The sequence below is a fragment of the Leptinotarsa decemlineata genome, unplaced genomic scaffold (assembly GCF_025532065.1).
Source record: "Leptinotarsa decemlineata unplaced genomic scaffold, Ldec_3_MD MMD2_tig00026328_RagTag_RagTag, whole genome shotgun sequence".
Taxonomy (NCBI): Eukaryota; Metazoa; Arthropoda; class Insecta; order Coleoptera; family Chrysomelidae; genus Leptinotarsa; species Leptinotarsa decemlineata.
In genome coordinates, this window is record NW_027412688.1 from 28,445,326 (window position 1) to 28,470,607 (window position 25,282).

The following is a 25,282-nucleotide window of genomic DNA, read 5'->3' on the forward strand; positions in this document are numbered from 1 at the left end:
AAATCCTGAGCACATTACGCCGTAATGTAACTAGAGATGTCCTTCAATGGTGAACTGTACCTACCTATTTAACATCCTGTAATGTAGAATATTCTGCGAATCTACAGAAGTTCTGTAATAATATCTTCTGAGCATTTAAGGGATTATTTACGAATATTTCGGAGGCACAAATGAATAATGACATTGGAATAACCCAAGGACATTGTGTGCTAGCTGGGAAAAAAGTGGAAGATTTGGAGAATGATATGTAGGCATAAATTGATGGATAAAGCCGTTACTCGTGGTAGGAAATCATAATGAAGAAAAGAGAAATGAAACTTCTATGTTTTTTACCACTATAAGTTGTATAAGTTGGAAAATGTCCGTATAGGACGAAACTGCAGTAACGTTAGTTACATTATGATATGTAGGCTATAGTTTCATTTTCTTCTACTCAGACAAATGCGTGGAATTCTCTGAGCAAGTTTGGCTCTGGAATACATAACAATGACTTGAAGAGGGTTTGGTGAAGGGTTTGACGTAGTCAATTACATACAGATACAGCAACATTCAGCTTCTTCAAATACTATGATAACTATGAATTTTGGCTAAAATGATTCGTGAATTGAAAACAAATAATTTGAAATAATTTCAGTAGTTAATAAGATTATCAATAATATCATCTTCAAGATTCATACGCTGTCTGTTCAAAAAATAAGGTGAATTTTCATTTTTCGCAAAAAATATTGAACACCAAACCGTTATTTCAACACCTCGACACGCGTTTCAATCACCAGGTGATCATCTTTAAGAGGAAGATAAAACTAGTAAGATATAGTACATATGTGCCATTCCTCGAAGCAGTTGTGATATGCACATTTTTGTATGCCCGTGAGCTCTCTCAGTGATTCGGTTTCGATTTCTTGATTCGTCACAAAACGCCGACCTTACATGGGTCTCTTCAATCTTCGGAACAGAAGAAAGTCGCAGGGGGCAAGTCTGGTGAATACGGTGGCTGAGACACGATGATTACGGTGTTGCTTTTGGCCAAAAAATCAGGAACAAGCAATGACGAATGAGCAGATGCATTATTGTGATGCAAAAGCCATCAATTATTTTTCCACAATACCGGACTTTTTCTTCATATTGCTTCTCGCGAGGTCTTGGGATCTTCCACTGGGACGATTGGACTTGGTTTCGATGTCAAAACCATATAGGGGAAGGTAGGGTAAAGTGGCCACCCTAAGCTGTAAACCCACGCCAACCGGATAAATGTCAACCTTTTTACAGTTCGTTTGTTTATTATTATTCGTGTACTTATTAAGTTTCGATATTATATTGTTTACAGACCAATATTCTGATAATTTCAGCATAATTCAAGATTGAAGTTGAAATGGGAAATTGACCACTTTACCTATCCTGGTCGGGTAAAATGGCATATACAAATTCATGAACGGGTAAAGTGGCCTACTAAATTATGTTATTTTAATACAGATTTACTGAAATTTTGCATGGAAAAAATATTTAAATTAAATAGTGTTTAATTCAGTAAGTATATTAATTCTACCATTAATTCACAATAATCAAGAGTATTTAATTTTTTAAATCTAAATTTACTTACATTTACTCATCATAAACAGTCTTCATTTACTCATCAACAGCCTTTTATATTAATTGCAAAAATTAAGTCTTAACTTGTTAGCTTCTTCTCAATTATTCATTGATAACAAATTGAATCAAATTTCAGTTACTAATCTATAGAGTATTAGTAACAACCTCTTCATTTGTATTTGTTCATTCATAATCAAACCTAATAGAAAATATTCTTAAGAACAAAATTCACAATGAAAGTTATCATTGTTGAAATAACAACCCGAGCACTCTTCATGGACCCATCGCTTACAACTAGAACACTGTATCCAATCATCTTCATGTTTTTATTTAGACCAAACTTCGCCACAGAGAAAGCATTCAGAATCATCATCTGTGTCATCATCGTCGTCAGTATATTTGTTACTCTTTTTAGCAACGTTCGTGCCACGTTTTTTTATTTTAGTTTCAAGTTTTTTGGTAGTTTTAGTTGGGGTTGGTTCAATAGTAGCTCCTTGTAGCTTTGTTTTGTTCTTGCTGTATTGTTTTTTCTTGCAACTCATTTTGATATGAGCTGCTGGTTGAAATTACAGTACGCCCCCTTTTTCTATTCACAGTTCTAGTCTTAGGCAATGCTTTAGGAATCGGAAATATGTTTCAAGGCGATATTGCGAAGGATGTTCTGGGTGGAGTAACTGCAGCTGGTGTATTTATATTAACGTCCTGATTCTTCCTCTTGTTTTGGACTGAAAATTGGACGACGAGACCCCAGTATTTTTATATTTTCAACGGCGTCTTTTTTTTTTTCGTTTAGACGCCGTTTGAGCTTTGTTCGAGGAACACCGAAGGTTTCGCTTGCTTTCAAGAAGCCCATTTCACCTTTCCTTACAGCTTGTATAGCTTTATACATTACCTCTGAACTGAATTCCTGCTGCTGTGACGTCCGTACCTGAAATAACACAAAACATTATTTGTTTGCAGAAAAAATAAGCACTAAGGAGGTAAAGTGGCCCACCAGGTCACTTTACCCTACCTAATAGTGGGCCATTTTACCCGATTTAGCATGCGGTGAAAAAAAAATATACAAAAAATAACATATAAGGTTATATTGATCCACTTTGCAGCGAAACGAATAGCTCAATTAATCCACTAAATCGATAAAATCGTGCATTGTCTTCCTATGAAACTGATGACATTACTTTTTAACTATGTTCAAATCACTCACCTTAGATCAGATACCACAAAACACAATTATTTCACCATAAAATCTGAAGACGAGCACGGACCCGGCCGGTGTTTACGGAGACAACCAATGAATTATTTCCATATGTCTTTGACAGATAGCTATTAATGGTTCGTCCGGAAAAAGAAGGTGACCACTTTACCTGCCTGGGCCACTATATCCATCGTTCCCCTACCCATGAGTGGTCACCAGTTATGACCCTTTTGAATAAATCTGGATCGCCGCTGACGTCATTAATAATAATAATAATGATAATTCATTTATATCGCTTGTTAACCCTTTCAGTCATGGTGTACACCTTAGTGTACGTCGATTTAAATGGTGAAGAGCTAATCTTCCTTATTTTCAATAGCTTATGGTATATTGTACACTGCAGTGCTATAGTGTACATTTAATTCGCTAGATGTCGCTTGAAGTACAACTCTCATTTTCAGTTGTTATTTACGTTCCTGTGAACCCGTGTCCGTCATCTCTTCGCTAAGCACGTGCTTGTTAGTTGTTTTCAAACTTCCTGAGGAAAATTCAGTTACCAAAAGGTTTTGAATATTTTTAACGTATCCAGTACTCCAGAAGGTAAGTACTAAATGTTAGTGCCTAAGAAAAAGACAAATAAGTAATAATATATGAAGTTACTAAAACATGTACATTACGGTGTACATCATGACTGACAGTTATTGGAAAAAACGGAATTAGAGGACTGTGATTTACAAGATGAGGACTGGAACGAAGTGGATGAAATATTGACACGAGGTGAAATAAATGAAATGTTGATGGTACATAATGATTTTATAGCGACTGTTTTTTTTTCATATCAACTGCTTCAAGCACCGAGTAGTCTCGTATGCGATGTAATTGAAGAGCTTCCACTAATTGAAACCGTTACTTGTTCAAAAATAAAGTCTAAAGGATCAGACATTGCATCTTGCCAGAGTGCCCATGAATTTGCGATGGAGTATTTGAAATCTCAAAATCTCACAGAGAAAAAGAACATTAAGTGGATAAAAGGCATTTATGAAATCCCATCTACAATTAAATTTTTTAAGCCACTTTCTTGCCAAGTCATAAATTTGCCATCTCCGCTGGACTTTTTCAAAAAATATTTTACGAGTGAGTTGCTGCAGTCCTGTGCAGAAAAAAACAAATTTGTATGCCGTTCGGAATTCTGTACCAAACTTTCCAGCAACAAACGTATCCGAACTAAATATATTTTTCGGAGTCCTTATAATAATGGGAAATTTGGGTTATCCACGAGTGCGCATGTATTGGGAGCCAAAATTTTCTATTTCTCTAATAGCTGAAAATATGTCATCCAATAGATTTTTCAAACTTAGAAAAGTAGTAAAATACTACAACAGTAAAATTGAGGGTCATGGTTATAATTGAAAAGTTTAAAATAATGGTAATGTCAAATAGTGACAAGAACGTTAAAGAAGACAAAAAAAAACACCTAACCTAAAATTACTCAAGGGTGTAGCAATTTTTTTCTATGAGAGCAGCTTTCAGTCTTAATTTACAAATATTGACATTTGACGCATTCTTTACCGAATCATCAAGCTTATTGTAAAATTTTGGTCTAAGAAAAAGATGTTTTTTTTTAGTATATGGTGGTTCGATGCATATGGGGTATTAATACGTTTTTAGAGCGGGTAGGGTATTTATGCTGATTAGATATAAAATTATGACCATTCTTGTACATGTATATGCATAATTCATAAATATAAATACCCGCAACGGTATTTTGAGTTCTTTGAAAATGTTTCTACACGATTGCCTCCATCCTATACGAGCAATAGTTCTGATGGCATATTTCTGTAGTGTAAAAACCCTCACTGCAGACGATTCAGTGCCCCAGTTCAGTATTCCATATCGTATATGACAGTGTATTGATCCATAGTACAGATTCAACAAAACTTGTTTACTGAGCGCATAGCAATTTCTGCGGAGTTTGTCGCAAAGAGTTTCAATGTGAGGGATCCAGGTGAGCTTGTAGTCAAGTGTAAGGCCAAGCATCTTTGTTGTTGAGCAAGATTCAACATACAACTCCTCGTTCTCATAAATGCTAAAATTGTCATGAGCAGAATTCAGCGAGAATTTCATTAATGATGTTTTCGTAATATTCAGTGATAGTTGATTTTTTTGCCCAAGCTACTACCTGCTCATAGACATTCTCTGTTTTCGCTGCAAGTGCTATTGCATTGCTTTCCTTTATAAGGAAATTGGTGTTGTCTGCATAAGCAATCACATGTATTTCCGTGAGACTATTCATGAACTGCAACAAGTCATTCGCATATATAAGAAACAGTAAGGGGCCAAGAATTGAGCCTTGTGGAACACCCTGTTCAATGGTTGCTGACTGACTTACAGTTTTCCGTATCACTACTTTTTGGGTACTGCCATGCAAATAAGACTTCATTAATTTCAATGCGGTTCTCCTCACGCCATATCGTTCAATTTTCTGAAGTAGAAGTATGTGATTTACATTATCGAAGGCTCTGGAGAAGTCGATAAATGAACCACAGATACTTAGTTTGCCATCAAGAGCATTTATGACATGTTCGTGGAATTCATACAGTGCCGTTTCAGTACTTTTGTTCTGGGTGAAACCATGATGATTTGGTGAAAATTGTTCATTAGCATAGCAATAGTAATTGCTTTTCAATATGCAGCTCGAAAATCTCTGAAATGCTTGGAAGCAAGCTTATTCCTCTATAATTCTCATAAAGATCAGAATCCCCTTTTTTAAATATTGGTATAACGAGTGCAGCTTTCAATTTTTCGGGAAAAGTTCCTCGTTCCATTGACATATTCAACAACTCCTGAGCTATGCTCATGCGACGGTTATTTTTGAACGCTACTCGCTAATCGAATGTATAGCGCGCGAAATTTGAACGTTTACCAAATTTTTTAAATAATCCACGTATACTGTAATATTCATACTTGAATTTCAAACTGATCCGTTTAAATTTTACGTCCCGTTTTGACATGAGAGTTTTGACGCTTTCTAATGAGTCCGTTCAGTGAACACTGTCAAAATAAAATACAATAAACATCCCTATCCATCACAGTGCTACCAGGACAGCTCTACAGAAACGTATCTACTTCAGAGTGTGGAGCTCTTTCGAATTAGAAACGAATCGAAAGTATATAAAAACATTAACACTTGGCAACATGTCAACGCCACCAACTCAAAGCCTTCTGACGTCAAACATGTATTTGGTGTGGTTGGTTGTCTTCTTGGATTTCTATCAAGAATTTGATTTTGTGAAAGATTAAACTTACCTGGTGATTTTTGTCCAAAATCAAAAAAGTGGAGGGATCTGTATCGTCGAAAGAGACTTCCTCTGGCGTGAAATTTAAAGCATAGGATACAAATGTTTTTCCATAATCCTTTGTTAAATATATCCAGTTGTACTCTGTGTCGGTAAATACAAGCTACAAGCAGATGAACATTATCAATAAATATCCAATGAAAATTAGTTTATTAGAACGATTATCTGTTCATAAATTATTTTTGTATGAAGCTTGCAATTTGATACAGGAAATTAAATCAGGAAATGCGCAAACATTTCACAAGAAAAAATGAATGTTATTTAAAAAAACATAGTTATGGGAACAGAATACCAACTATTTAGTTTATTTCAATGATTACAATTAAGCTTTCTTCAGATGCCAGAATGCATACGAGTATAACAATCACCCTGGATAAATAAAAACTTCAGAAAGTAATTATTTTAATCAAGAACAAACTGATAAAATTTCTTGCTTGGTGAATGGATAACATAGTGTTTCATTTATTAATTACTAGTGCTATGTTGCTGTATCGTTGCTGTTCCAATGTTTTGACAGAATCAGAATCAACGAACTTAGGCGTGCGCAGCGTTATAGAACAGTGCTTTCAAAAAATTCTTCTACAGCGCCATCTAGTGGCGAGTTACAGTAACATTGATAGCCTAAAAACCTTCCCTATGAAAAATTACTTATACAATACGCCGATGGCACGACTCTCCTCTCGTCTTCCATGGATCGGGAGCTCGGCGTCGTCTACATGCAACGTGCATTGGACGAGCGCGAGGTACCTCGAGCGCTGGTACCTTGATTGGAAGATCCGAGTGAACCCGAACAAGACTCAGGCGATAACCATGGAAAGATTGAAATCTTCTCCGGTCAGAAAAGTGAGAATCTCTGGAAGGGAGATTGACTGGCAAGCGCGGGTAAAGTACCTCGGCCTTCTAATAGACCGTAGGCTCACTTGGAACCCGCACGTCATGTGCTGTAACGAATCTGAAGCCGGCACTGACCGATATCTCAGCCAGCAAATAAACACATGACTCATCGCGAAAGGAATGAACTCGACAAGTCGCCGCGAGCAGTCTAGACCACTACCGAAATAACTAGAGAAATCTAGCACAGTCGTTGCCAACATAAAAGCCGGCTTCCCGTCCCGAGATGCAGTCCGTATTCAGAAGGCGAATCGTGCGTTAAAATAAAGGAGTCGAACAGTGAAGATAAATTAAGCGTTTGGGAAGATAAATTAAGTGTTGTATATAAATTAATTGTGATAGTGAAATATTGTTAAAAATAAATTTGTTTATCTATTAATACGAAACGGACCATAACTTTTAATTATATCTAATAAAGTGATTATATTTTTTTTGTGAATTGGATTTGTGCTGAATTAACGAGTATTATTATAATTAGACGAGCTGAGATTTTCAAATAATTATTAATAATTCCTTATCGACCCTGCAAGCCCCGTACGTTTAATACAACTAAGCGTATACTTACGTGTGTTTGGTTTTTGGGGTGATAATAAAATTTATTTATCAGAGCATAATTTCCATCAGGCATCTTTAGGTTTTCTTTTTTATTAATGTAACTATCACCATTGTCATAAGATATGAAAACAGTTGATGGAGAAGTTCTGAGGGGTTCTGGATCTCGAGCTAAACATATGACCACTTTACTTTTTCCACCAACCCAATGACTCAGCAACTGTTTGTGTGAATCGTGTAAATTGTTTATCTGAAAAAAAATGAAATAACAGTATTGGATCTGATTTCAACTGAACCAACATTCCAGGGAAATTATACTATCATTCATTAGTCGATCCCGAATATACAGGGGGTGTAGTTTGTTTGTATTTGAAAACGGGCATAAGTTGTTGCAAAGTTTATGAAAGTTGGCTTTTAAGTAATGTCTCGAGTTTTTTCGAAAACTACACCTCAAGATTTGATCTCCATAAACTTTATTTGAAAAATATATCATAACATGTTTCGCTGTGCGAGCGAATTGGAAAATTATTTTTACGCCTGATGCTTTGTTTCAATTTTCCCCAAATCAACTCGATGGGATCGAAAACACAAAAATAGGGGGAAAGTCTCATGGTCATACACTTTTTCAAATGTTTTTGTCTGTAAAACTTCAAATAGTTGGTTTATGGTATAGTAATATTCAAAATACAAATTGATATCCATCAAAAAACTTTGTATTTCATCTTTCCTCGAATTTTCATTCGGTACTTTAATGAGCTGTCGCGAATGAGGAAGCGTTGTCAAGAACTATTACACTATTCGCATCCAAATTTGGGATCAATCTGTTTTCAAACCATTCTTCGAAAATATTAGCTTCCATGTTCTTATGATAGTCAACATTGCAGTCCTCAAGTTTTTTGCCACATAATTTCAAAGAATTCGGAACCCATCCTTCACTTCCTTCGCAATGCATAATGATTAGTCGCGATCCTTTGTTTGCAGGCATGTTAGGCGTACACATTTTCGAACCACCCATCCACCCTTTCGTAACTATGTCGTGAGTGTCATACCAATTTCGTCTAAATAGAAAATTTGCAGTTGTTCTTGTGTATATATAGTTATTTGTTCTATGTATTTGTTACACAATTCCACTATTGTTCTGCTTTCCATAACTGCTTGATGTTTGTTTATTATTTTAAATCTAAATCCTAGTTTCTTTATCCAATTCTGAAGAGTATTTTCACACGTTATGGCCGGAGGTATTCAATTTCTTCCTTATGATTTCAGTTGTAGGAATCTCATTGTAACAGTCGTATATTGTTTTTTTCAATGATTAGATGAACATCTAAAGGTTTTGGTAATCCCGTATCACATCGCGTCTTGCGTTCATAAGGTTTGTTTTTGACTATTTACCTACGTGCAGTTGAGAAAGGAATTTCTGTCAAATCTAATATTGCTTGTAATAGTTTATTTCCCTCGAAACCAAACTTGAGATGTAGATTCTTATATACATTGAAACATGCTCTGGGTATTTCAATATTCGAATGCATCCGAATCTTATTCACTGGTATCTCTTTTTCGCATTGTTCATCACCGCTATTGGAATCACTACACTAGAAAAAGTCTGCGTCGTTACTGCGTTATTACTATTAGTACTTGTTCAAGAACGCCACAAACAGATAACAAAACTTTCAAGTAATTATAACTGCACCAATATCGAATTTCATCACTCAAATTGCGATCAGTTCCTGAACTGAACATTGACAACACGACGGCTATTCGCATTCTATTCGTCACCGTAACATGACTTCAAAACTTAATTTCATGACTCTTCAGGCAATCATGAAACTCGATTAGTAAAAAGCATGCAACCGCCAATTCTTCAGTCCACGTGGACTACTTGTCAGCGGCTTCATTTCTTTGTATTGGTTTTTTTGGCCTTTGAGGGCGCCAACACTTCAAATGTTGGCATACACTGTTATTGAATACGATACTTATTGGCAACTCATGAGTCGATTTCACTACTGATGCTTGGGACAACTCAGATGCTTGAGAGAACTCCATCAAGGCAACTTGACCAAGAACTGCAACATTAATGTCATCGTTATTAACTATTTTTGTACGGTCATGCTATTTGTTATCAACGTTACCAGTTTCCTTAAATATATTTAACAGTTCCAATACATATTTATATTTCACATTCGCTGTTGAAGTGTATAAACAACTTTTTAGAAAACCAAAGATAAGAAACGAAAAAATAACTCGAGATTAAAAAGGGCGAAAATAAAAAACTCTAATTAACCGAATAATCATTCAACAGTAAGTAGTTGATCAAATTTAGGACCATATTATGTTCTCAAACAAAAAAATTTCCGACGTGGGTGAAATGTTGTATTGGATGCAGAATTTTTAAGACCTTTCAAATATTGTATCATTACTATTATTTTTTTTTGAAATTTTTGACATGAGAATTGTTGAATGGAGTGAGTGGCTGGCAAGAGGAATAAAAGTAACAGTCATACTCATTCAAATCACTATATCTCAGAAGCATGGTGTAGAAATTAGGTTAGTTCTGACTACATCTCGCGGTTTCATGAACTATTAAGTGAAAATCTTACAAAATCTCGATTACACTTTACTAATCTGAAGTGTACCTTCATAAATCCGTCGTTTAAGGAGGAGTCAGCAATAACCGGGTCCTTTACATGGTCCGGGGAATCCACATTCCCGTGCAATGTCCTCCAGTCTTCTTGGAAATTCCCACTCACAGAAGAGTAACCCAACAAACACACCAAAGCGAGTAGTTTATGCATTGTATTTCATTGCTTAAAAGAACACCACTGGAGTTAAATTTCCGACGATAGTGCTTATGTATGGAGATGATCCTCCTCTGCAGGACTGATAAAGTCAAGGTCAGTCTGGTAAAAACATGCTACAGTAAATAATAAACGATTTTCTGTGGAAGTAAATCAAACGGTCAAAATTATTATCGAATGATTGTTTATTACAACAAGATGATAAAAAATTTTATATCGACGCGTGAAAGAGTTCACAAGTCGATAAAGCATTTTTTCGTCAAGTATAATTTTCAATATTTTTTCTATAGAACACATTCTGTAGAAATAATCCAGAAAATGAAAAGTAATGATAATAAATGTATTTATTCATCATATCAATAACACAAAAACAAACATGGGAAAAGTGATGGAAAGATGATGAATAGGCGAGGTTCAGCTAGGAAAGCTGTTTTTGAATATAACTATTGATTGACTACTTACTTGGAAAAATTCAACGCAACTGGTGTGTGAATATTGAAAAAAGAAAATAAATACAACAAATAAACTTAAAACACTTGAACATAATTGTGAAATAGTATAGGAACATCAAACTTACCAATCAGGATATAATGAAAACATTTTTCCGTCACAAAAGCCATGAGGGGATGACTAAGACTACCCTTCATCCGACTATGCTATGGTTTCTGAGAAGGAAAGGTTTTGGCTTTGTGCTTTTCCATTTTTTTTAAAAAAAGAAAATCTTCCAAAGAAAGGAATATTGGTGCTGAAGAAGCAATAAGACAAGTGTCTCATTCCGCCATTGAGGATGACAGTGTTTCATGTAGGTGAAATTTCACCTCTTTCATATACTATATTGTGTATCTTTCCTTGCGCTTAAAGTAATTCTTTATCTGGTCTGTAACATATTTCCCTGAGCAGCGAAGTAACGAGTCATCAAGTGGCTTCCATTATTAATGGCTCTTTAGACCTACTTTGGGCAATTCTGTTCTTGGATTCAGTTATGATTCACCTTATATATGATTCGAGAAATGCTCTTGGGATAATAACAATCACCAAAGAAAAATCTCAACAGGTTACTCATTTAATCGACTAAACTTTGAATAATGTTTCTATATCCAGCATATTATTAAAAAAATAAAATAAAATTTCGGTCGTGCCTTAGTACGACTCTGTACAAGCAGCATTGTCTGGAAGATCACGTGCATGATAATGTTTTGAAGCACTCCGTTGCTGGGATGTACAGAATATAGCCTATTTTTGGAACTTGTCGGAAATGTTGAAATATTTTTAGGAATCTTTCTGAATTCAGCGAGGGTAGTTATCAATAATACCAGAAAACATATGGTTATAAATTACATTTATTTGTGAATTAAATGAATGAAAATATATTGAAATATAAGGGAATTACTATAAAAATGTATTCACAGATACTTATTTCCTTAAAACACATTCATCAATGTGTAGGTTATATTCCTGGTTTGTTGGTCGTGATTTGCAGATGTTTATGGCTGACGTGTACATCGCAGTCGTAAACCAAACGTCAGAAATGAAAACTTCAAAAACACGATCATCAAACCAGGAAAATAATTTAAACGCAGTTATGTGAAAGTTCACACATTTTGATCATTAATTCATTAATTGACTGAAATGCTTCATTTATTTTCATCAAGTACGAGGAATCAACACCCCTCTTCATCGCTATTGTCACCACAATCATTAGAACCATCACATTTCCAGGAAGTGGGGATGCAGCGTTGATTTTTACATAAAAACATGAAACTCTTGCTGCAAGTTTTTCTCTGAAACAAAAATGTCATCATTTATTTCATAATACGTCGCGCATTCATCAACAAATTTCTCATTGTTTTAAATGAGTAATGTGTCTAAGGGTTGTTTTCATGAACATTTGATCAGTCACTTGAAGTAACTGAAGTTAAGCTTTATGAGTCAGGTCTTTATTTCGGAATACATGTTATCTTAGTTAAAAGTGTAATAGTGTATAATAATTCGATAAATTATGGAGACCATAGATCAGGAGGTTTTATCTTAACTTCCTAATGACGAGGATATTTGTTTGAATGTATTTTTTTTATTATGATAAAGCACATATTATGATAGATTGAGCTTGGCGTATGAAATATACATATTAAGATTATTTTCAGAAAAATAAACCTAATATGAACTCAAAAATTCAAATTTTAGAAAGTTATGAGAAGTATTACATCGATATATGTTCATTTTGATTGGTAAAACATAACTAGCACTATGAAAGCTGCCTATTTCCAACTGTTTCATTGTTTTTACCTAGCCATTGAGGAAAATTATCAACAGTAATACTACAAGAACTCAAAATTTCATCGATACATTTCCATTTTTCAAAAAAAAACTTTGTTGTTCAACAATTACATGAAAGCAAACAGCATGATAAAATCACGAGTGGTTCATTTATTGCTGGTTGCTTGGAATGATATTGCTCAAAAATAACAGAGGTTAAGTTGGAAACAAATAGAAATATATGTTTAAAATATGTTTTTCCGTTAACCAGCTATCGCACCCCTACGAACGACAATCCTCAGAGGTCAAAACTTGTGCGCGCATAGGACTAACGAGGTGTTACCTTCTAACGTGTGATACCTAACACGGAATCACGAGAAATTATTGCAAGAACATTCGTTTTGTATTGTATTGTATTGTAATTAAAGAAAACAGTGAGCAGAACTTCGACATTTGATCAAACTTGGCGTGCTTTTTTGGTCTTGGCTCTCCTGGAGTCTTCCATTGGGACGATTGGACTTTGGTTTCGATGTCATGATCATATACCCATGATTCGTCACTAGTTATGACTCTTTGAAGCAAATCTGGATTGCCGCTGAAGTCATTCAACAATTCTTGAGCGATGCTCATGCGACGGTTTCTTTGTTCAAAATTTGGCACAATCACCGTATGCCACTGTCAACCTTCCAAGTGTTTTTCAACACTCAAATCCATTTTTTACACAAAAATTGTGTAAAAATCGTTGAACACGCAAAACACCTTTACCCTTTTATGCCTCTCAGTAACAAACTAAACATGTAAACAGCTGAAACTGTGAACATATGTTTGAACAAGAAAAATTGAAAATATTGCTAATGGAATGTACATAGCCTGCGAAATTTGAACATTCAACTCATTTTTTTCAACAGACCTCGTATTATTTGAAACACTAAATAGGTAGAATTCAGTAAGTATGAACATGTCTGAGGAAGCCATTGTATACCGAAACATGTGTTGCGGTTTTATAATCTGTTTAGGGAAAATTTCACAACACAGTGTTATTTGAATACGTTATAGATTTTCATAAAGTATCAACCAATTCCACCACACATCCGTTTTACGTTGAGTAGGTAGGTAGGTTTACAGATAGGTCTAAAGTGACTGCAACTGCAACCTTCATGGTTCCTGAGGTATCCAAGAGTTGCTGAGGAAAGAGGTCTATCACGATAGATACCCTCATTACTATGAAAAGGCTTTCTTTAACGAAATTTTCTTTCGGAATATGATTACCACTCCTTGTAAATGTTCAGTAGAATATATAGGGTATTTCATTAAGCACTTCCTATCTTCAGATTAAAATAAAACTAAGTGTGTCTGTTCGGACTAGTCAGTCCTACTGTGAATTCCTTTGATTTAAATTCGAAATAAACCAGGAATGGAACGTGTCAAATCTATACCACTAATCAATTTACAGATTTTTGTAACTGGCCGTTTTTAGGTTCCTGATTTTGTTCACTGACGAGTGCCACATCGTCTGATAAGTCGTCCCCCTTCTTATACCACTTCATTTGTTTATTCACTGTACTTATGCTGCACTGTTTGGAACCTCTGGTGTAATAATGAATATTACTGAAGTTTTTTCCCAACACCAAATCGTTATTTTCAACACCTCGACAAGTGTTTCGATCACCAAGTGATCATCTTCAAAGAGGAAGATTAAAACTAGAAACTAACGCGAAGCTAACCCTACTTATGCTATATCTATATAGCACCTAGTTCCCTCTTTTCCTCTAACACATGTTGGGCTCACAAAAGGAAGACGTACAATACAGGAAATAGCAGCCACTAACGGTTTCTCGAGGGGTATTGTATAGATGACATAATAAGGAAGAAGAAGTTTAGGTTAAGAATGAACGAAATCTCGACTTTCAGAAAGGACAAAAACCAAGATAAATACATCTCAGTTCCATACCACCAGTATACGAGGAACTTTGGAAAGATTCTCAAAGAACTAGGTATGAATGTGGTTTTCGAAACAAGTCATACACTACAGAGCTTTTTGAGAAGTCCAAAAGACAAAAGTCGAAAATTCGGAAAAGTCTGGAATTTACGAAATTGAATGTAAGGAGTGCGATGCAAAATATTATAGACAGACAAAAATCTATTAAAGTAAGATATAAGGAACACGTAGCACACTCAAAATATGGAAGACCTGAAAAATGAGCAGTCGCCCTTCATATTTTGCAACAAAACCATTCCATACACTTCAGTTCATTATGATTAGTTAGACAAGTTAACAACAACAGGCAACTAGATGCCTATGAGAGTGTAGAAATAAGTAAACACAATACTATCATGAATAACGATGACGGACCTATACCAAAGAGCTTGTTAAAATAATATTGTTGGGTTTACTGATTACTACAAAAGGATATATGGCAAAAATGAATTTAGTTAGGCGATATTGTGAAATTGATTTTTATATAGCTGAAATTTTTTTTATATACAGCTATAACAGTTAAACACATATTGTAAAAATATAGATAAGGAAAGATTGTAAAATTTATTTAGGTTGGTATACCTGAATGGGTGGTACACCTGGATGGTTTACTTGTATGGGATATCTGTATAGCATAAATAGGGTTAGCTTCGCGTTAGTTTCTAGTTTTAATCTTCCTCTTTGAAGATGATCACTTGGTGATCGAAACACGTGTTGAGGTGTTGAAAAAAACGATTTGATGTTGGGAAAAAACTCCAGTAATATTTATTCAGTGTAAGTACATATTCTTTTCACCATCTTCTACAAAATATATCCGCTAAAGCTTGAGATACTCTCCACTGTTTTCTAAGGTTTACTTCGACTTCCTCAAATTTTCCCAATGGTGGGGCAGCTCCATTTGAACAGTGCAATAAAAAAGGATTTGGCTTAAGGCTTTGCGGCTCTAAAGGATCATTTGAAATGTATGACAAAGACGTGCTATTTATAATATTCTCCGCCTCCGTAATCAGGGTAATAAGCACTTTTTTGGGATGTCTCTCTTTTAGTGTAACCGACCTCACCAACCTTCTCCCAGCTTCCTCCCATATGTGGAGATGTGGGTGGAATGAATTTCCATGTAATGTTCTTGAAAGAAAAATAACCCAAAATTTCAGTATCGTCCATGTCCTTAACAGCTTCTCTTAATTCTCTATTGGCAGAATGCATGTTCGTATCGTTATCTGAGTCAATTTCTTGACTTGTTATTGTTGACTTATTAATCTTCTCGTCGCCATGATAGCAGAGTCTGTATTTAACGATTTTGCCATTTCTAGAAGCCATTTTTCCATGTGTTCAACAGAATAAGAAAGCTTTGAATAACTCATAAAAAGAAAAATGCCAGTTCCTTAATAAATGCTAACCTATTCTGCAGTCTGTCTGTTCTCTCAGAAAAAGAAAAACCCAAGGAAAATCCATATATGATCGATGACGCTTATTTGAAAAGTTGCATCAGCCTTATTGCACTATTAAGTTTCTAATCTGCAGTTAGTTTAAGACAATTGATTGCAAGATTCGAAGAAATTCCTAAGTAATCTCATTCTACATTGAAGTGTTAACGTGTTCACACAATGTCTGGAGAAAACGCAATACCTATTTACACATCGGATTCCCGTGGCAATGATGAGACAGGAGACGGTACAGAAGGAAACCCCTTTAAAACAATTCTTCAAGCTATGCGAAAAGCCGGTGCTGAACCTTTTCCTGTAATTTATGTCGATGGCAAAGAAGATGCTCTCAAATATGAACCAGCTGCTAAATCACAGCTGAAAAAAATACAGAAAATGTGGGTTCGGGAAAACTATAAGCTGGCTGAGAAATCTAACTAGGAGGAAGAAGATGCTGAAGAGAGAGCAAAAAATTTGGAAGAAGCCAAGAAAATTGTTATTACTGAGGATAAATCCTTTCCAGAGCCAAAACTTATAAGAATATTTGATGGAGAACAATTCAGGGAACAGAAAGTGAAAATCTTTGGACTCATAGGATAAGAAGACAAGGTAAAAACTTGATGTTTGTGACACTTAGAGATGGTACAGGATTCTTGCAATCTGTGTTGAATGATAAACTCTGTCATACTTACGAAGCCCTGATTTTACAAACGGAGTCCTCTATAGTTCTGTATGGAGTACTCAAAAAGCTGCCCGAGGGAAAAAGTGCTCCAGGTGGTCACGAGTTCATTGTTGACTATTGGGAATCGATTGGTTCAGCTCCAGCAGGTGGAGCTGATTCGTTACTGAATGAGCAGGCTCTTCTAGATGTCCAAGCTGAAAATCGGCATATAATGATAAGAGGAGAGAACACCTCGAAAGTTCTAAGGATGAGATCAGTGCTCTTACAAGCTTTTAGGGAACACTATCTTGAAAGGGGTTACTGTGAAGTTACTCCACCATCTATAGTTCAAAAACAAGTTGAAGGAGGATCCACGCTTTTCAAAATGGATTATTTTGGAGAAACATGTTTAGCATCTATGGGGAATGTATACTGCATCGCTGAAAGTTTTAGAGCAGAGTAGGACTTGGAGACAATTTAGCACAATGTTGAAGCTGAATGTCCTTTCATTACATTCGACGATCTCCTGAACCGACTGGAGGATTTGATTTGTGATGTAGTTCTCGAATCTCCTTATGGCCACATTGTTTACGAACTGAACCCCAACTTCCAAGTTCCTTCCAGACCAATCCTGCGGATGAACTATTCAGAAGCCATCGAGTATTTGAAGGAAAACAACATAACGAAAGAAGATAGAACATTTTACAAGTTTGAAGATAACAGGCTCACTAAGAGTGTTGACGTACTACTTCCTAACGTTGGAGAAATTGTCGGCGGATCAATGAGGATATGGGATATGGAAGAGTTGCTGGAAGGTTATAAGAGGAAAGGAATCAACCCTGCTCCCTATTTCTGGTATACTGACCAGAGGAAATACGGAACCTGTCCGCATGGAGGTTACGGTCTAGGTCTGGAACGATTCGTCTGCTGGCTGCTGAACAGATACCATATTAGGGAAGTCTGTGTCTATCCTCGGTATCTCAACCATTGTAAACCGTAATTTTTGTGAGGCGCAGATTCACCGAGCATTTATTTCTAGATCAATTGCTCGTGCTCATACAGGTAAATAGTATTATATAGCGCTTTCCATGTTTCCTGTCAACTGTTACGGAAACTGGCACAAAGTAGTCCATTCCGGTGATAGAAAATGGCCTGACAAAACCTTGAAGACGACACTCCGGTAACTGACCCATTTCAGGTACGTGTGGTTGTATTTTCCTTTTCTTGCAGAAGAAACAAAAACTTTTACATTTTTGGATAGTACTTATCATTCTTAAAATCGAGAATTTCTGACGCAGCTCATTCATAATAATTTCCTGTCCCTGGTGTTCAAATTTTATATGACAGATTTCAATTAGAAGTTTCGTGAAACGGTGTTTTAGACCAAGAATCGCTGGATGTTTTTGAAAATAGTTCAAACCTTCAGGATGTTCTAGTCTCCCTTTTATTCGCAAAATACCTTTTTTGTCAAGTACTGGCATGAGGGTCGTATCCGGCTAGAAGGACTAATGTTCGAACTAGTCAGTCCTACTGTCAATTCCTTTGATTTACAGTCGAAATGAACCAGGAATGAAACGTTTCAAATCAAAATATTTTTTTATAACTTTCCAAAATTATTGTCAATGTCAGAATCGTCTTTTTTTATAAACAAACCATGATCAATTATTTCAACATACTAAGTGAACAAAATTAATTCAAAGCAACAACAGTTTCTAAGATATTATTGAAATTTTATATTTGTTTGAAACACATATTGATGCCATTATGTGTGGAATATGTTCAAATGTCCGCCACGGCTTCTCTTGGTGGAGCGCATCTGAAAGGTCCAATTGTCCATGATTCTGGCATATAAATCAGATTAGATTTGACCGATGGTATGGATTATGTTGGCTTTGAGAACCGGTGTGATTTGTGGCTTATTCGCATTCACCTGCAACTTAAGAAAACACTACGAAAAATCTAACGGGGTCGAATGGCATGATCTCGGTGCGGTTCACATCACCTCCACACGAGATGAGTATACCCTCAAATCACTCGTGCAGAATATCTATGAGGCATGAGCTGTGTGGTACGCAACGCCGTTTTGTTGTGGTTGATGTCAAAAGAAGACCTATAAGTGCTTGCCGTTGACAGTGATGGCCTGGCCAACATCATTCTCGAGGAAATATGGACCAATGATGACGCCGGCGAAGTTTTCGAAGTACGGATGTAAAATGCTCGAAGCGCGCGGTACGTTGTCTGGACAGACCACCCACTTTGATGAAACAATTTTATTATTTGCACGTGTTGTTGAATGCTATATCCGTCCATGGTGACTTGACGAATCAGTTTGTTTGAAGGTGATTGACAATGTTTCATGATGGTTCTCTATGAACAGAAGATCGAAGAGGTTCTTCAGAAGGGACGATACACAAAGATCGTACGGGACCCTACTGCATCAATCGAAAAGAAGTTATACCAGATTTTGAAAAAACACCAAGTCTATTTTTCGGACAAGGAAAGATCATCGCTAATACCGCACCACAGTAAGCCCCCTCACTTGTATGGACTACCCAAAATCCACAAGAAGGACGTTCCTCTTAGACCGATCATAAGCTCCAGGTCACACAGGAAGATCAACTAATTTTTCGACGTGGAAAGCCTTTACACCAACGTTCCGGTCGAAGAAGCACTCCAAATCATACAGAGGAAGCTATCCGAAGACGGGAACCTGAAAGAAAGAACGAATCTACCTATAGAAGTTCTACCTATAGAAGTAATCATAGAATTACTAGGATGATGTGTACGAAACTGTTATTTCCAACTGAAGGATGAATTCTTTACACAAGATGAGGGACTGCCAATGGGATCGCCACTTTCACAAGTCATAGCCAACATTTATATGAAGTGGTTTGAAACTCTGGCCATTGAAGAAGCCCACAAGAAACCTCGAGTCTGGTTGAGATATGTTGACGACACCTTCATAATATGGAACCCTGGGAATACTGAATTAGACGCCTTCCTGAAACACATCAACAGCGTGAGACCTTCCATCAATTTCACAATGGAGAAGGAAATCCACAACGAATTGCCATTCTTAGACGTTTTAGTGAAGAGGACCGACACTAAGTGAGAAACATCTGTATACCGAAAACCCACTCATAAGGAACAGTATCTGAACCACGAATCCAACCACCATCAATCGACTAAAAGAGGAATCATCAAGACTCTATCAGACCGTGCTTTTGGGCTCTGTAATACGAAGGAAGGTCTCGAGAAGGAACTAGACATCATCAAAAATGATCTTCAACGGAATGGCTACTCCAGAGCGATGGTAGAAAAGACTTTGGCTAGAAGACAGCAGAATCCTCGCAAGGAAGAGAAGCCGTCACAACTAGTGCTCGCACTTCCCTACATCAGAGGATTATCGGAGAGGATAAGAAGTATTGGTTCCAAGTACAACATCAGAACCTGCTTCAGATCCGGTAACACTATCCGTAGCAGCCTCACGAAAACCAGGCGACCAAACGCGGACTGCGATTCCAAGAATTGCCTTTACCGGATACTCTGTGAGTGCGGAAAATCCTATATTGGTGAAACTAAGAGGCCATTGAATGTTCGCATTGCCGAGCACAAGAAACACACAGCGAGGGGAAACCAGCAAATCAGGAATAACAGACCATGTTTGGACCCATCAACACAACATCGAGTGGTCCCAGGCTGTGATCTTGCACAGAGAGAAACATTGGTTAAGGAGAAAATTCAAGGAAGCCGCATACATTTTGTCCAACAACGTATTCAGCCTAGCCAGCGTAGAAATACGCAATATATGGAAACCTATCATCAAGCGAAAAGTGGCCAACTCCCGCCAAAAGGGTCGTCTCCCACGGAACCAGTGAAGCGGAAAATGGAAAGCGGGGATAAGTGAAAGTACTCGAACGACCTATAAATAGTCATCTCTCGGAGGAATCAGTCCAGTCATCACCCGAAGACGATTGTAGATACTAACAATCGAAACGTCGTGAACTAACGTGACTTGGAATCTCTCCACTTTTTATTTTTATTTTCTTTTTTCATTTCTTCATTCTCATTTATTCAATTGTTCTATTTTTACTTGTATTTTATTTCACTATTATTTCATTTCAGGTTTATTTTGGTTAATATAATTGTTATTTTTAGCTATTCATTTTCAATTCTTCTTTTTTAGTTGTTTCAGGGATTTCAAATCATTTTCTATAGTGGACAATGGAAGTCCGAACTAGTGAAATTCTTGACGAAACAGACTAAATAAATAACAACTAATTTGACAGATGAAGCTTCAACAATATGTCCGGTATCAATTGTCGAAGTTTGAAAGTCTCTGTTGGAAGACCCTATATCTCCATCAATATTGAAAAGTGAACTCACCAAATTCTCCTGGTTGGTTTCGTTTGATTTCGACGTTGAAGTCGTTTTATTCGATCCCTTCGATTTCGATGTTCTTGTTGAACAATTGACTTCATCTTCGCCGTTTGCGCAATTCGGAAAACCGTCACAAATCATACTTTTATGAATACATTGATTTGGAATATTTTGATGAGGCCCACAAGATACTTCCTCTTCGGAACATGTTCCATAGCTGCAATCTACTTCGTCGGAAAAATCACCACAATCATTTTCGAGATCGCATTTAGCAGATAAAGGTATACAGCTCCCGCTTTTACAGGTGAATTGATGGGCTGAAAAATATCAAACGCGAAACCTGATTAGTCTAATCCAGACAATTGGCAGATGGAAATCTATAATAATGAAAGTTTTGAGTAGACCTTCAGAAACGTACCGAAAACTATAACTGCCAGAGAAAAAACTTTTCCCAAAATACCCAAAACTTCGAAACAAATTTTGACTTTGAAACCATTCTTCCATCCTATAGGCAAAAGTGTTATTCCCCAATTTTGTTTTAACAAAGTTGGGGTCTATGAATACCTCATTGACAATTATTGCTTTTTATTTCCATCCATTACTGCTTTGCTTCATAAAATCGGTTCATTCGTTGAGAGAAGACATGAAGCTTTGAAATGACAATATGTTATTCTAAACGTGCAAAAGCTGAATTAATTTCGTATAAAAACCTGTGATAATAATTTAAAAAGTTAAAGATTAATCCTCTCTGAAAAATTTGAAGTATTTTTTCGTTCAGCAAGTATCGGGTTTTTACCTAACCGAAAGATTCAGATGGACAAAATCTTTCTTTCCTTTTGACTCTACTAAGTAACTCAGTACAGAGTCAAAATGCTCCTGTTCGCCATTTTCTTTTCAGGCTATAACCTTGATATTACTCATTCAAAGTTTAAGTCATTTTAATATACAGGGTGGGGCACCCCATACGACACAGCCCCTGTAAACCAAAGCGTTGATTTTTTAGGAAATTTCTCTATAGCATTATATGTATATGTCTCTGTCGTTTCGAAGCTATTTTCAAAAAAATGCATCGAAATAAGAACTACTATTTGAAAGAAGGTGTTTTCAGTCGCAGACCCAGGACAGATATATCAACCTGCCTAGGAACCTATGCGAATATATTTCAAACGGAAATTCACGCTATCGAATTGTGTGCGGAAAGATTGAAAGAATCCAACCTCATACACGAGTCAACAAAAATATTCTCGGGCAGTCAAGCGGCGTTGGAAGTTCTTGGCTCCTACCGAGCAACGTCTAAATTGATAGCAAATTGCCAAACACGACTCCCCTCGATAGGAAGGCTTAACAGATTGTCTCTGGTTTGGATTCCTGGCCATACTGGCCTGGAAGGCAGTGAGCCTGCTGACTCCCTTGCAAAGGTGCTGCAAGCAGTTACATCGGACCAGAACCTGTCATTGGCATCGCTTTAGGCTTTGCCAAACAAAGATTGAACATCTGGATGGCAAGAAGATTTATGGACTTCTGGCAGAATCTCCCGGGATTGGCTCACTCCAAGGCGTTTATTCACCCTTTGAAGCTTGATAACAAAGAGTTGTTGGATTATAGTAGGGATGAACTACGATGTCTAACAGGCCTTCTTACAGGTCACTGTCATTTAAATCATCATATGCAGAATCTCAGACTATCGGACGATAGTGTATGTCGCCTCTGTTTAGAAAATGATGAAACAGTAGAGCACATTATTTGTGCCTGCCCCGCTGGGGACCGAATCAGGTTTTTTTAGAGTTCGGCAGAGTCGTACTCTTACCCTCTGACCTGAAAGACTACTCACCATACAAACTAATGAGCTTTTTTAAGAAGCTGGGTTTATTTGGTCGAGTGTGAACAGGTGTGAGCCACAATGAACCATTGCGGGTTTCGGTGGAGGGTCGATATCCTAAAAACCGAGTGAAATCGGCTTAAAGCTCGCATACGTCTCCTCATCAACCAATTCACCCAGAAACGGACAAAAACGGAAAACCTACAGTCACCTAGTGATTGACGGTAACATCATTTCCAACCCATTCGACAAAGCAGAAGCCTTCCGCGAAAATATCGAACACACCTTCCGTCTCCCTAAAGACCCTCATTTCGATAACCCTTTTCTAAACCACATTCACCAGCAAGTGCCTGCACAGCTGGGTAGGCACCAAGTTCACAATTCCTCTCGACGCCAACTGCTGCTTAAGACCCCCATTCACTGAGGCAGATATCCTCAATACTATCCACAGCGGTAGAAATACCGCTCCTGGCCCAGACTCGGTTAACCGCCGAGTACTGAAAAACCTTCCTGATTCCGCAATTCCTTTCCTCAAACACATCCTTGATGCTTTCTTGTACACGCCCACTTCCCAAACGCCTGGAAACAGGCTAACACAATCTTAATTCCAAAACCCCACAAGGATCTCACTAATTCCGACTCCTACAGACCTATTAGCCTGCTTAGTTGCCTGGGCAAATTGCTGGAACGACCAATGACTAACCATCTGAACGACTTCCTCATATATCACAGCATTATCCCTCCCCACCAGCATGGTTTCAGGACCGAACACTTTACTCAGAACGCACTAGTCGAACTACATACCCACATATCCCAAAACATCAACGCATCCTTTTGCACTATTGCAATCTCTCTAAATATTCAAAAAGCTTTCGACAAGGTCTGGCACGCGGGCCTGACCTGGAAGCTTATCCAAATTCGTCTTCTTCATCATTTCATCCGACTAGGAGCTTCTTACTTCTTACCGAAAAATCCGCGTTAAAGTCGGTGAAGCCTTATCCTCCCCTTTCACTCCAAAAGCCGGAGTCCCCCAGGGCTCAGTCCTTGCTCCCTCCCTATTCTTCATCTATGCTCATGACGTTCCCACAACCCATAAAATCCTCCAATATGCCGACGATACAATCCTTTACTCTTCCGCTCCCAACACCCGTCGCTTGCAAATTCAAGCTCAAAACATGATCGACCATTTCGAGCAGTGGTGCAACAAATGGCGTATCAGAATAAACCCCACTAAAACCCAAACTATCCTATTTAGACACCCTAACATCTACCCGTCCTAAATTAAATCCTGATAACTTGAATCTCAGACTTTTAGGGGAAAACCTCATACTCCAGGACTCGGTGTCCTACTTGGGGGTGACCTTCACGAGGATCCTCAACTGGGAGATCGACCTGAGAGGGACACTGGACAGAGTCCGGAAGACAGCCAACCTGCTAAAGGCTCTGAGAGGCAAGCTCGGGAGATGCGACAGTAAAACTCTCCTTCACACTTATAAAACTTTCATAAGACCAGTCCTAGACTACAAAGCGATGATATACTGTACGCTTCTCCCAAGACTATCCCACCGTATCCTTACAACTGAAAGAAGAATCCTCCGTAACATACATAACCTTCCCTACCGATACCCATCCCTAAACAACCTCACCAATACTACACCTATCAACAAACGATTTCAGGAACTTCAAGGACGATTTGCAACCAGAACGATGAGCAGCAACAACACCAATGCCATCAACTCGCTCACAACACCTTGGACTCCCCGTGGAGGATCCAGAAGGATACCCAGGAAAAAGCTCCCGTTTCCCCCAGCCAGACTCCTGGGAGGAATGGAAGACTCACCGGAGCCGATCCAGGATATCCTAAAGGAATTCCCACTGGGAATTAGATAGCGTATATCAGCGTCCTGAAAAGAGCCGAAATCCGAAGTGCTTCACCCCCAACAGCCCCAGCCTAAGAACCCGTACCCAAACAGCACCAACACCACGACCACTGCAACGGACCCGGACCACCCTACGGATCAACGGAACAAACCCGATGAACAAGCGGAACACAAAACAACACAATACAGACACCAACACACAACACACTTACCCTGAAGAGGCATTAGCCTATAGCAGGGCCCCACACAAACACACCTAAACAAATGAAATGTTATTATTATTTGAAATTTGAATAAACGATTTTGATTGATTGATTGAGCCGCACCCTTTAGACTCCAAAATAATTTTCTTCTGCAACCTTAATCAATATACATATGATGAAATGGAGAAATTCCTGAAAAAATATTGCTTTGGTTTGTAGTAACCGTGTCTTATGGGGTACCCCACCCTGTATGTTGAACTTACAACTCAAAATTAAATTATTGGAGAAAACCCGTAAGCAAA

At 37.5% G+C, this 25,282-nt stretch overlaps 2 protein-coding genes and 1 pseudogene across 2 annotated transcripts in view; 1 reads left to right on the plus strand and 2 right to left on the minus strand.

Annotated features, from left to right (window-relative positions):
- The window catches only part of LOC111514650 (uncharacterized), a 102,484-nt gene extending 91,387 nt beyond the window's left edge, over positions 1 to 11,097 (minus strand). Inside the window, exons 1-4 of the mRNA XM_074182706.1 lie at positions 10,957 to 11,097; positions 10,218 to 10,481; positions 7,598 to 7,834; positions 6,092 to 6,244 (exon numbers count right to left, since the gene is read on the minus strand). Coding sequence (XP_074038807.1) covers positions 6,092 to 6,244; positions 7,598 to 7,834; positions 10,218 to 10,376 — 549 coding nt within the window. The 5' untranslated portion in view covers positions 10,377 to 10,481; positions 10,957 to 11,097. The remainder of the gene's footprint in view (positions 1 to 6,091; positions 6,245 to 7,597; positions 7,835 to 10,217; positions 10,482 to 10,956) is intronic.
- Positions 11,098 to 11,701: 604 nt separating this feature from the next.
- LOC111514750 (sortilin-related receptor) overlaps positions 11,702 to 25,282 on the minus strand; it is a 46,242-nt gene continuing 32,661 nt past the window's right edge. Inside the window, exons 10-11 of the mRNA XM_023171029.2 lie at positions 21,085 to 21,395; positions 11,702 to 12,160 (exon numbers count right to left, since the gene is read on the minus strand). Of these exons, the coding sequence (XP_023026797.2) occupies positions 12,041 to 12,160; positions 21,085 to 21,395 (431 nt within the window). The 3' untranslated portion in view covers positions 11,702 to 12,040. The remainder of the gene's footprint in view (positions 12,161 to 21,084; positions 21,396 to 25,282) is intronic.
- On the plus strand, positions 16,158 to 17,796 carry LOC111515049 (asparagine--tRNA ligase, cytoplasmic pseudogene; annotated as a pseudogene).